The sequence below is a fragment of the Schistocerca cancellata genome, chromosome 5 (genome assembly GCF_023864275.1).
Source record: "Schistocerca cancellata isolate TAMUIC-IGC-003103 chromosome 5, iqSchCanc2.1, whole genome shotgun sequence".
NCBI classification, from domain to species: domain Eukaryota; kingdom Metazoa; phylum Arthropoda; class Insecta; order Orthoptera; family Acrididae; genus Schistocerca; species Schistocerca cancellata.
The window spans coordinates 545815003-545827943 of record NC_064630.1 but is presented as its reverse complement, the minus strand read 5'-3'; the positions used below and the strand labels follow the sequence as shown (position 1 = coordinate 545827943).

Sequence of the window (12941 nt, the reverse complement as noted above, 5' to 3'; positions counted from 1 at the left end):
AAAGGAAAAAGAGGAAAAATTTGTTACAGGAACTGAACTACGAAGAGAAGAAATAAGAAGTTTGAGGTTTACAAATAACACTAAATCTGCCAGAGACAATAAAGGAATTGGATGATCACTTGAACGGAATGGATAGCGCCTTGAAAAGATGATACACGAGGAACGCAAATACAATTAAAACAATGATAATCGTGCGTATAGTCTAGTTGAATCAGGCGATGCAGAGCTAATTATATTAGGAAAGGAGATACTAAAAGCAGTATATGTCTTTTCTATTTTCCCAGCAAAATACCTGACGACGGCAGAAACAAAAAGGATGTAAAATACTGATTGGGAATTACAGGATATTAATCTAAATATTCGGAAGTATTTTCTGAAAGTATTTGAAGTGTAGCTGTTTATGGAAGTGAAACGTGCATCATAAGCTGCGCGAAGAAGAGTGCTCAAGATTAGCTGGATAAATTGAATCGAATTAGAGAGAGAAGAGCTTTAGGAAGCAAGTTGACTAACGGAAGAGATAAGTTGTTGGAACACGTCCTGAGACATCAAGGAATAGTCAGTTTCGTAACAAAGGGAAGAGTATAGTGTACACTAGCTCTGTAATGAAGAAGACATTCACAAGGGTGGGCTAGCCTGGACAGTCTGATCAAACCAGTTTTCTAACTGAAAACCACAAACAAAACAAAGAATATCACTTGGTTATATAATAATGAGATGGTTACTTTTTCTACGTACTATTGTGAAAGTCTTTGTTTTAATTAACAACATGGACACAGTTTCACCGAGTCACAAATTTCTCGTTTATTCCATTGCGTTTGCGTATAACACCAGTGTGTATTAACTGGTGACTTTCTACGTGAACATCTGGGGAGAGGGTTGTATCTCGGACCACTCTTCCACCTCTAGCCAGCTAAGTAACAGAGCTCTGTTCTGAAATTTTAAAAAGTTTTCCGGAAAAGTAAGGCTTTCTAAATGTGAAAAAATGTTCAAGTATCAAGGAAAAAAACATTTCAGTGATTTTTTTTTAAAGTGTTGCAATCGAGAAGATCTTGTCAGTACTGTGTTTCATAGTAAATCTGTTACGTTATTACTCTACGACATATCAATAATCGGTTAGAGAATTCAACGTACCAAGAAGTGTTATGGAAGATAAGTTATAAGTTAAAAACATTTTGAAATAGAAGTTACTTAAAGCTGACACAAATTTTTAAGACTTTAAGAACATCTTGTATCTCCAGGTACACACAATCGTCAAGTTACAACATTTTCAGCAACTCACAAAATAAAAAATAAAAAATGCTTTCATGTTTCCCAGTATCTGTTGAACACGAAATGAAACTAAAAATCATAGTTTTGTGTGTATATGTTAACTTGAAGTTTATGGAACGTTGCAATAAGTTACACACAGCAAGCGTCGCTTTTGTAGGCGTTACTTGTAGCAAGAAACTGCTCTAAGCAGCTTCGTCACCCTGAAGAGGATCACAGCAATTCTGTTGAAACTTTAGTTTTTGTTTTATGTATCTTACCTGTTTTTACAGATTGACGCAGCCTAGTGAGCAAACAGATTTTGCTCAGAAATGCGTTATACAATGAAAATAGTTTCCCGAAATGCGTCCTTCACAAGATAAATTAATTAAATTATAATCGTGACTGGCAGCAGTTAATTTTTGAATTAGTAAAAAACCATTATTATACAGTATAGGCTTTCAGACCAAATTTATAGCAGCAAACGTAAAATTCTGAAAGTCTTTCGAAAAAAATGGCGTTGCTTGGTGGATTTTTAGTCCCGATACCGTATGTGCAGTTACTGTTGGCGTGTGAGTTTTCATAAAAAAGATCGGCTGAGTAGAATATTTTCAGAGGACGAAGAGAACAAAAAATGAAAGAGTTTGGCATGGAAGGGACCGTCAAGCAGGCAGGCACAGTGATAAAACGCTAGTTTCATTTCCAGGAGAACCAGAGTTCAAATACAGTGTTCCACAGCTGATTTAAATGTTATGGAACGTCAGGGGACATTTATTTGCGTGTTAATTTCGAGACTGGCTAAGAAAGGAAAATGAAGATGAAGAATACGGATTAGTTAGTAACACAATTACCTTATAGAACAAGATGGTGGAAAATCATTTTAAGTTACAAAGGAAAAGACTTAAAATGCAGACGGTTTTGAGACTACATAGCAGGGTGATTCAGAGACAGATCATTGTTTAGTGTGTGTGAGTGCTTTTTATTATATTTTATTTTTTATTACTAGTATTTTAAATGTAACCTCTTGTGTATACGTTTTAATTAACAACAACTTGACAATTCACTATTACCTTTAAAAAATTTGAATAAATTGTTAACGTTAATATCGCTTCTTTATTTTCTCGTAGTCCACTTGAAATTTTTGTTTAAAAAAATATCTCATTGCAATCGTTGCATTTCTGTTGTTTTGTTTCTCTAGTCTACATCTGAAAGTATTTCAAACAATTTGTAGCATAGAATATAGAAAATTTGCTGCAAGAAGACCTAAAAATAATGTAGGTCGTTAAAAATATATTTTCCAGCGGATACAAAATGCTCACTGATATAATCAGTATTTTTATCATTTATTAGATTATTATTAATTCCTTGTCTAATGTTAACTTGAAAGATATACTGATGATTCAGCTATGAATTCACATTTTTTAAATATTTTAATTCTTGCATTTCAGCTGAAGAAAAGATTTAGTAAAAAAAATGTTTTGCCAGATCACGTTAGCATAGCCCTGAATAGTTCACACAATCAATACCTTGACCAGTTCGTTCTTTTCAGATGTCGATAACTACACAAATACGTTGTCGACGACTTGATGGAGTATCCTTGCAGTATTGTATAGCGTGACGAGTTTGGGAAAACTAGCGATGTGAAGGATGAGCAGACTCCAGCTTCATCAGTTGGTTAGATCGCAAGAAAAGAATGTTCACATGTTCCATATTTTTATTGAAAAAATGTGTCTTCTTGACGGAGTTCAGATACATCAGCATATAGTATTCTAAAAACAGCAACACAACTGACAAAATCAGGATAGCTTACTTTAGAAAACGAAATAACTTTGAAAACAAATTCGATTATTATTCAAGAAAAAATGTCTTTTTAAAAAATACGAAACTAACTAATGGTTTAAGCACAAAATTATAGATTCAAATACAACAACGCAACATAAAATACAAAATGAACACCACAAATATTTTCTTCCATTGTCTGTTAGTGTTAATACCCTTAGTTGTGTATAATTTAATAAAAAACTTAAATATTCATATGATTACACTAATAAGTAATTCTGATTCTAAGGATCACAAGATATACAAATAATTAATAACAAATTCGTAACGAAAATAAAGCTAGTAATTACATAAAACGTCAGTGGAAACTGAAAGGAAAATGTCTCGTGCCAGTTATTAATCTTAAATTCGCAGAAAGGTTCTACGTATAAAAAATTTTTACAGGAGTTAAAAAAACTATCGATAAATTGCATCACAGTTTACACTTTGTAATATCAAAGACGAAATGCCTGCAATACTGAGCAATCTCGAGAAAACTCTGACTAATAAACAAATATGGCATTGGATTGTCTCTCTCAGAAATTTGAAATGCTTCGATGTTTCTCGTGAAAGTGATGGAGGAAGCAGAAGTAACGCTTGTGTATTGCATTATATTTTGTTTACAATAACCGAATTTGAGAACTGTTTCAAGTAATCACTTATGAAGTAAGATATGTAATTAAATTACATTGTTTACAGTCATTTCGTCACTTACGTACAACTATCTATTCTTGTTTTCGCTAAATCTATAGCGTTTTTTTTAACAGACTAAAACTAAAATTACCCATCGTCAAAGAGAACGCAGCGAGGGAAGAGATGGCGCTCGACTCTCACCTGAAGAATTTACTGTTATCTTGTCCCTCAGAACGAGTGACCTGGTGACAGACTAAGCAAATGTTGTTTTCTACAGCTAATCACTGAGATTCCCTTACCAATGGCACAATTGATCTATAGCAGTCGACGTAAAATGTGCGTGCCATTCTGAAACAAGTTTGAAAAGTCTTGAATTAGAGCGGTAAGAACGTCAGTATGAACATTATTATTTTCTGTTTCCTTTAGAGAACAAATGTTCTACAAACCTCACTTATGTTTCAGTCATTCTTCAACTTGGGTGTTACGTGAGGGTAATAATCGATAGCGGTATCATACACCGGTTCAGAAAGCTGTACAATACGAAATCAGACTTCTTTGACTTAGAGTTTTGTTTGGAGCCACGGATAACTAAACCAAATAGCTTTGTTATACAACCTTTGACACAACACTGTCACGTAAAATTCGTCACCTTCGCTGTGTAGATGCTCACACAGAAATGTACTGATACTTCTCTTTAGTGGAGCTACCTACTTAAGTACACATTTCGTTGAACACTTGTGCTTCCACCTTCACTGTATCTGTTTTAATATGGCTATTAAAGTGTACAGGGAAAGTAACCGCAGAACGGAAAATTACGCCAAGTAACACCACATCATCTGCTGAAATCGTGTTACAATTAGCTCAAAGCCATGAAATGCTGTTTGATTTACAAATAAGTGCTTAAAAATATAAAATTAAATGTTTCAGTTTTGACTGAAAAGTACAACGTCGCGTGTAATAAAATTGCTTCTCAGAATTAAATACAATGGACTGTAAGGTGTGAGGGATGTAGAACTGATTGGAGAATAAGCTGTGTTATAGTAATACTGAAAAAGGGTATATGGACGGCTCCAAAGGGGAAAAAAACAGCTACGATAGTAAGGAAGGGAATAAATGTGTGGAAGGCCAAGACATTGGACAGAAGAGCTGCGTAGAAGAATGCTTTGGTAATAGTTAGACAAGAAAAGTACTGTCAGATAGTGTGACACTGACGTTCCTTCCAGAGTGACCCGCTCAGGCTGCAGCATATGGGAAAATGACGAGCGCGTTCCCGGACCAGACGAAGCCACTGTTATCTGGCGTGAACGTGCCCTGCAGGATAATGGGCACCTTAGTAGCCGCTGTGGGGTCTGCAGGGTCGCCTTCGAACAACCCCTTCATCGTACTCTTCGTGGGCGCGACGCTGCGGTAGAAGACTGGTGATGTGAAGTTGACGCCTGGTTGCACCATGGTAGGCGGGGGTGCCTTCCACAGGGGCGTGCCGGACAGCGAGAACTCACCGCTTGACCACTCCACGTCGATATCGGGGTCCACAGTGGCCATCACTGATACTGGAAGTTTATACGTACCCTTCAGCTTGATAGCTCCTGCAGCACCGCCAGGAGCCATTGAAGCTGACCACGTGATGGACAGCGCAGCTGCTGTTGTGGGATCAGTGGGCTGTGGATCGACCAGACTACTGTTGAAGAATGGCACTGGCAGTGTTACCGGCACCTGTCCAGACCACACATTCAGGTATGTCGGGCGCATCTTTGTCGTGTTTGTTGCTGTATCATTGTAATAAAGGTCTTCGGGGTCTAGGGTGAAGTTGGCGTTGATGTAGCCTGTGATGCCTGTTAGGCCAACGGCGCCACCTCCACCGCCACCAAATTTGCCACCGGCGGGCTTTCCGCCTTTGCCATCCTTCTTGCCTCCTGTATCATCTTTCTTGTCTGCTTTTCCTCCTTTACCACCTTTTCCTCCTTTACCACCTTTTCCTCCTTTAGCATCTTTAGCATCCTTTCCATCCTCCGCAGCAGCGCCTTCAAATAGGAATTGCATCGGTGGAGTGGTTGGTATCCTTGGTATTGAGGCAACCACTTTTCCAGACCAGAGGAACATAGTTTTGTCCGGCGAGTAAGTTCCCTGAAGGATAACTGGTGCACGAACAGCTCCAGCTGCAATGGCGGACTCCTCAGCTAGCTCGATGGCGGCATCCCTGGCTGTCATCTGGACTCCAGAAAGCAACGATTTGCCGTTGTCGAGGACGGTAGCTCCGCTAAAGAATATGGGCGACGTGAAAGTACGATCAGGAGTCACCACACCATCTATCGATACGTTCCAGAGCAGCTGTACGTTAAACTGGAAGTCGCCGCGCCACCAATCGATGGAGAAGTTGAACGGTCCGACACCGTGGACATACCTGGGAACTGAGAAGGTACCTTGTAGCATTGCTGTGCCCGCTACTGGGTCAGACGTCATGGAACCTTGCCAAGTCACGCCGTGGCCGAATACCATCGGAGTGAAAGCCGTCTCCATAAGTGCACCCGTCGGATACTGGAAGGAATCGAACGGATGGCTGGGAATGGCCGCCGGCAGGCTACCGTCCCACATCGTGACGCGCCCGCCGCCACTGTCGCTGGCTCCACGTACGTATCCAGAAGTGACCATTCCACCAAGTCGGGCCGTCCACGAGAAAGGTCCGAAGCCACTCACTGGAAAGAGCGAAGCTGGCGCCCGAGGAGCCACGTTACTGGTTCCACCCATCAATGGGGCCTTCTTCTTGAACATCACGATAGCGTTGCCATTCCAGTAGAAGGTCGTCTTGTCAGGAGAGAAGTTGCCTTGCAAGATGACCGGTACACGCAAGCCAGAGTCACCTACGGCATCGACAGCGGTGGCCAGCTGCAGCATCACGTCGTCACTGACCGTCATTGCTGGCTTGTCGTCACCGCCGTCGACCTTTTTGTCCTTCGCTTTCTTTTCTTTCACTGGAGGAACCTTGATCTGCTGGAAGTATATTGGGGAAGAGTAGACGAGGTTGGGGTCGACCAGGCCATCTATCGTAGCGTTCCACAAGAGCTTACAACGTAGGGAGAACTGCCCTTGGGTCCAGCTGATGGAGAAGTTGAGTGGAGGTCCGTGAGTGTAGGACGGTGCAGAGAAGGAGCCCAAGAAGGAGACCTCCAGAGGCGACAGCACTGTGGCGCTGCCGTGCCAGACGACGCCACTTCCGTAAACGGGCGGCGTTCCCAAGGGGTCTGTCGGGGCGGTGACGACCGGGCGCGAATCGAACGCCGGCAGCGGGATGGCGGCTGGCAGGGTGCCCGACCACAGCGTCGCCTTGGAGGTCGCCACCCAGCCTGACGTAACCGCCAGCCCTAGGGCGCCAGGGCGAGCCAGGCCTCCTGTAGCGGCCGTCACCTGCCGGACAAGAGGAAAGCAATTACCGTACTGCACACAAGGCTACAGACCCGCAATAAGTTGGGTCACCAAGCTTAGCGAGACTTCTGCTTGAAGGATGCTTGTATTTGTGAAATGTACCATAGTTGTACAACCAAGTGGCCGGTCTTTGAAGAAACTTTGTATTTTCATCCCCTAAAACTACAGCATGTACAAAACACTCCGCAAACCACTGTACATTGTATGGGGGAGGGTACATCGTACCAATATTACCGATTTACTTTCCCACTCCATTTGCGTGTTGATATGAGTAATCTTTTGATAGATTACAACAACATAAACCTATGGAAGACGGGTGATTAAAAAGTCAGTATAAATTTGAAAACTGAATAAATCACGGAATAATGTAGGTAGAGAGGTACAAATTGACACACATGCTTGGAATGACATGGGGTTTTATTAGATTAGATTTTATTATGAGTAATCTTTTGATAGCTTACCACAACATAAACCTATGGAAACCGGGTGATAAAAAAGTCAGTATAAATTTGAAAACTGAATAAATCACGGAATAATGTAGATAGAGAGGTACAAATTGACACACATGCTTGGAATGACATGGGGTTTTATTAGACCCAAAAATATACAAACGTTCAAAAAATGTCGGACAGATGGCTCTTCATCTGATCAGAATAGCACTAATTAGCATAACAAAGTAAGACAAAGCAAAGATGATGTTCTTTACAGGAAATGCTCAGTATGTCCACCATCATTCCTCAACAATAGCTGTAGTCGAGAAATAATGTTGTGAACAGCACTGTAAAGCATGTCCATAGTTATGGTAAGGCATTGGCGTCGGATGTTGTCTTTCAGCATCCCTAGAGATGTCGGTCGATCACGATACACTTGCGACTTCAGGTAACCCCAAAGCCAATAATCGCATGGACTGAGGTCTGGAGACCTGGGAGGCCAAGCATGACGAAAGTGGCGGCTGAGCACACGATCATCACCAAACGACGCGCGCAAGAGATTTTTCACGCGTCTAGCAGTACTTTTTTTTTGTTCTAATAAAACCCCATGTCATTCGAAGCATGTGTGTCAATTTTTACCTCTCTATCTACATTACTCCGTGGTTTATTAAGTTTTCAAATTTATACTGACTTTTTGATCACTCGGTAAAAAAAAAAAAAAAAATATATATATATATATATATATATATATATATATATATATATATATATATATCATAGAGACGTCCGCTGTATAGAGACAGCACAGACTTGGTTAATATCTGTGGAAGAGCCCGACAAGAATGCGTCGTTCGCTATGCTGACGATACAGTATCGATTGGTGATAACTTAAATGATCAAGAACTTGCCATCACAGTAGGAGATCACAACAAAGGTCAAGGTCTGAATATCAATGCCAAAAGGACGCATTTTATGACTGTCACACGACAGCTGGTTTCGTTTACAAATCCAAATAGACGAACCATTGGCTCCTTAATACAAAGAGTAAGCAATTTAAGTAACATGGAATGTGGCTCTGTGAAAGCTAGAGACCAGACACGGAGATAAAATGTAGCTTAGAAAATGCAGGTAATGTTTTCATAAAATTCAAGATAGATTCTGATGAGTACCGATACTATCAATTTTCTTTCCTAACCCATTCGTGTTTTATTATCTACGACTCATATTTTCTCTTTTTCTTATCATTGCTACTCGATATATAAGTTGACGGCACAGTCTTCTTCGAATACAGGGTCTCTATGCAGGGCATTTCATGAGACAGTGCTGTAGACCAAATCGAATAAAACATTCCAAATAACGAAGTCCAATTTTTATAGCTACATACAGCTGGTTACAGGGATAGATCTTTATTTCGCGTGTTAGTACCTCTCTTTATCTGGGTTTCTTTATTGACTGTCATTTTTATTTTGAAGTTCAAGTTGTAAAATTGATGCTTAACTTTGCATAACTGAATTCTTCAACTACGACAAAAAATCGCTTGATTGTACTTGTGGTTTTAGTGCATCGTCTCCAGGACCCCGCTATCTACACTTTCTTGAAAGCAAGCTTCTAACGTTATTTCAAGGAGACCTCGAGCTACAATGATGGCTATATTTTACCACCATGACGAGGCTGCTGCACCTACTAGCCGTCAGACGACTCACCATCTCAATCTAACATTCCCCGGAAGATGGATCTGCAGAAATGGTTACGTCACATTTCTTGGCCACCAAGATCCACGTATCTTTCCAAATTAGATTTTTACCTATGGGGAATGGTTGAAAGGCGAAGTCTAAAAAGTAGAAATGAACAGAAGAAACCATTCGATCGTTTGGGCAATGAAAAGTGCTCCCATCATAAAAGAATGCCGGATAAGCTCAGAAGAATTAACGTGGTGTTCTCTAGAGAAATCGAAAGTGCGATGCAGTTGGAGGTGGAATTTATGAAAATCAACTTTGAACTTAATCATCTAACTCTGTTTAACACCTTATGTAGGTATTTCTTTGAGTTATATTGTTACAGTTGTATCTCTGCAACAAAAAAAGTTATACTAATGTTGTATGAAAGATTTTATTTGAATTAATCTACACTACGAACACATAAAATGTTCTCCATTTCTCCTGACACACTCTGAATTTACCCAACATGAAATCCAGAGCAACGTGGTCGTTCTTCCTAGGTTACAGCTCAAGTTCCCCGAGCATTTGTCATAGACTTTCGCATGGTCTACATCGACCTATTGCGATGCAAGCTGCAGGTCTCATTCGTTCTCTTTTGTCATGATTACTTTATAAGAATTCCAAATACCGAAACAATAGTCTAGGATTTCTGGAGCTGGCTTCGTGTACGCAATCTCCTTCACAGACGCATTGCACTTTCCCTAAGCCCCTCCAACACATCTAAAAAGGTAAAGGCCTCAGACACGGCCAACCGATTCGGCTCATATTTGGCAGGTCGCCTGTATAAACCTGAATTGAGGGACCCTAAGATATTTTGGCTCAATAACTCCCCGTATTTGCGAAAACTGCTCCTAAAATTTATGACGCACAAACGATTCGGAAAACTGACCATTGTTCACCAACATCCACAAATGGATATTTTGCTAGAATTCGAGAAAAGAAACTTTATGATTGCCGGTTTTGTACCCACAACGTATGTGCTGTTAAACGGAGGCCACGCTGGCGTAGCGACCAGGGCATCTGGCTACAAATCAGAGAACCTGTGTTCGATTCGCAATTGCATTCTGCAGTTTTCTGTAATTTGTATTTTTTTCCGTTTCTACATAAGTAGGTATAGGAGGATTAATAAGGTAAGTAAATCAATATGAAACTATAGCAATGTAAGCAAATAAATTTCTCAAACGACTTAGATTTATAAGGAATTACAAATTTCATCCTGGTCGATTTACTGCCACTTTTACTCACTCTGTTACATGTTCTCAATTTCCTTCCAGGAAGTAGATGGATGGTGTTTGTCGTACAAACATTCGAAGCAAAAATAATCTCGTCACAAAAAAACATCTAGCGAATACAATATTCATACAGCTACGTTGTTCCTTCTCAAGATTCGGGGGAAAACAAACTTTACTTATATTTTCAAAAATTTCTTTTTCGGTAACTAATTATGATGCATCTCACGCATACGATGACATTGTCAGAAAAATCAGTGCTGAAAGTTGACATGAATGTTAATTGTTACTGCGACCGAACGGTTGTCTATTTCCAGCTGGTGTTCCAGAAGTAGACTGTAATTTTGAAGCCTCGAAGTAAAGTTTTTGACTTGGCGATAAAAATAAACATCACATGGCTGCCACACAGGTGTGCAGTTTGGTGGTATTACTTCTACCGTGCAATCCCGTTGACGTTAGTCATCTATAAATAAGCTATCATACACGACGGTGTTAGTTTGTCCACCTCAGGAATGTTGTATCAGACAAATCTTGTTATCAGCAGCCAAAGTTTTTAAAATGTACTGATGATAAATTTTATAAATTGAATTTTTCTATTTCCCGGATATGGAGCAAATGAAGTCAACGTTTTAACGAGTCGGTTAAACGATTGACCTCTTCTACACAAAGCGGGCTAAGTTAATCATTAGTTTCTTATGGGCGCAGGAAAAATGTAGGCAACAACTGGCCAGACGCTGTGATGGAATATTGTACCGTGTACGAATGCGTTATTGTATGTATATTGTCAACTGCGGCAAGGGTTAGTTCTTCTCCCTTATGCGATAATGTCCGTCGTACGGGGTGGCGGCAGGAAGGGCATCCAGTCACCCCTTCAACTAACATTGCCACATCCGATTAACCATGCCGACCCTGCGTATCCGCGGGACAAACGGCACAAGCAAAAGAAAGAAAAGAAGAAAGGTTTGGATAGATGTCTACCTATTACACATTACGACCCTCTTCAATTGTCGGCGGTTTCTGTCAGTCAACAGACGAGGTCAGTATGTACGATTTCATGCTATACGTGTCCTTTAACGTTTCCACTTCACTATCACATCGGAAACATCGGACCAAGGGATGTTTAGGAGTGTGGAAATCTCGCGTACAGACGTATGACGCAAGTGACACCCAGTCAGCTGACCACGTTCGAAGTCCATGAGTTCCGCGGAGCCCCATTCTGCTCTCTCAAAATGTCTAATGACTACTGAAGTCGCTAATATGGATAACTGGCAACACAATGCACCTAATATGAAAAACGTGCGTTTTTGTGGGTGTCCGGATACATTTGACCACACAGTGTAGTTCGTAGCGGAGAGTTTGTGCCGCTGACTTACCATTTATGAACAGTCAGATGGTGGGGTGTGTAGTGTAGATGACCGAGAGGGTTGCTTGTGCAGTTGAGATCAACATTTCCAGCTGACTGACGTAGCACCATCAACAGCGTCACTTGTTGTCAGTTCCAGCGAACTCTTCAAAAGGTCTTGGAATTACATCTGGTGATGGTGCACAGACTGGTAATAAGATACTTTCTGCTATCAACTCTCCAACCGTGTCTTGCCAAATACTTGTGACAAAAATTTGTCGTGCCACGAAATTTCGAATTGGTTACTGATAGTCGAGCGCCTCTGGAATATGAAAGTGGTCTAGATCACGAAAGCAGATGCAAATTTGTCTTACGAGGCTTAATTTGCAGTTCCGTAATCTTGCTTGCAGCTGTTATGGAGTCGGAGATAACAAAGAAAGGGTATCTCAAACATTTAGACCGTAAGTGTTACACAAGGTATATTATCGTAAATTGAATATTTTGAGATAAAGAACCGATGGCTGTAAATTAGTATTTCAAGTAGTACAAAGTACTGAATGAAAAGTGTAAGTGGGGGTCGTGTTTTTAAACGGTGTGTGTTATATAACGAACAGCTACCTGCCATATAGACTATGGTAACGCTAATTTCATAAGCAGTACACAGTCATCCATGATATGTCCACAATGGAGTTAACTACTGTTTGCAGAGCGTGATTGGTTGTCAAACATGGATTATTAATCACGACGGCGAACAACAAAAACTGTGGAGAGTAATGGTTGAACCACAGTTGACTCCCGAATAATAAAAACGTGCAAGCGAAAGGGCTAAATGATTTTGAACACGTTCAGCTCTGTCAGAGCATGCATTGAAATCTGCGTTCCTTACTTTGAACAGCTGCTGTTACTGCTTTCTTGTAAGAACCGGCATTCGTTGCATAATTTTTAATGACAGTTAGATATATACCTTAAGTTTTGACTTGCATTAAAAAATATTGTCAATACGACTAATAGGCATTAAAATTCTCGAAATAAGTTTGAATAAAGTAAATAATAAGTTAAGACAGGAAGGAATTACAGACACTGGCTGCAAGAGGGCATTGATTTA

At 40.4% G+C, this 12941-nt stretch overlaps 1 protein-coding gene across 1 annotated transcript in view; it reads right to left on the bottom strand.

The window, feature by feature from the left end:
* Positions 1-2941: 2941 nt before the first annotated feature.
* Positions 2942-12941, bottom strand: part of LOC126188670 (uncharacterized) — a 202231-nt gene continuing 192231 nt past the window's right edge. Inside the window, exon 16 of the mRNA XM_049930275.1 lies at positions 2942-7098. Within this exon, the coding sequence (XP_049786232.1) occupies positions 4930-7098 (2169 nt within the window). The 3' untranslated portion in view covers positions 2942-4929. The remainder of the gene's footprint in view (positions 7099-12941) is intronic.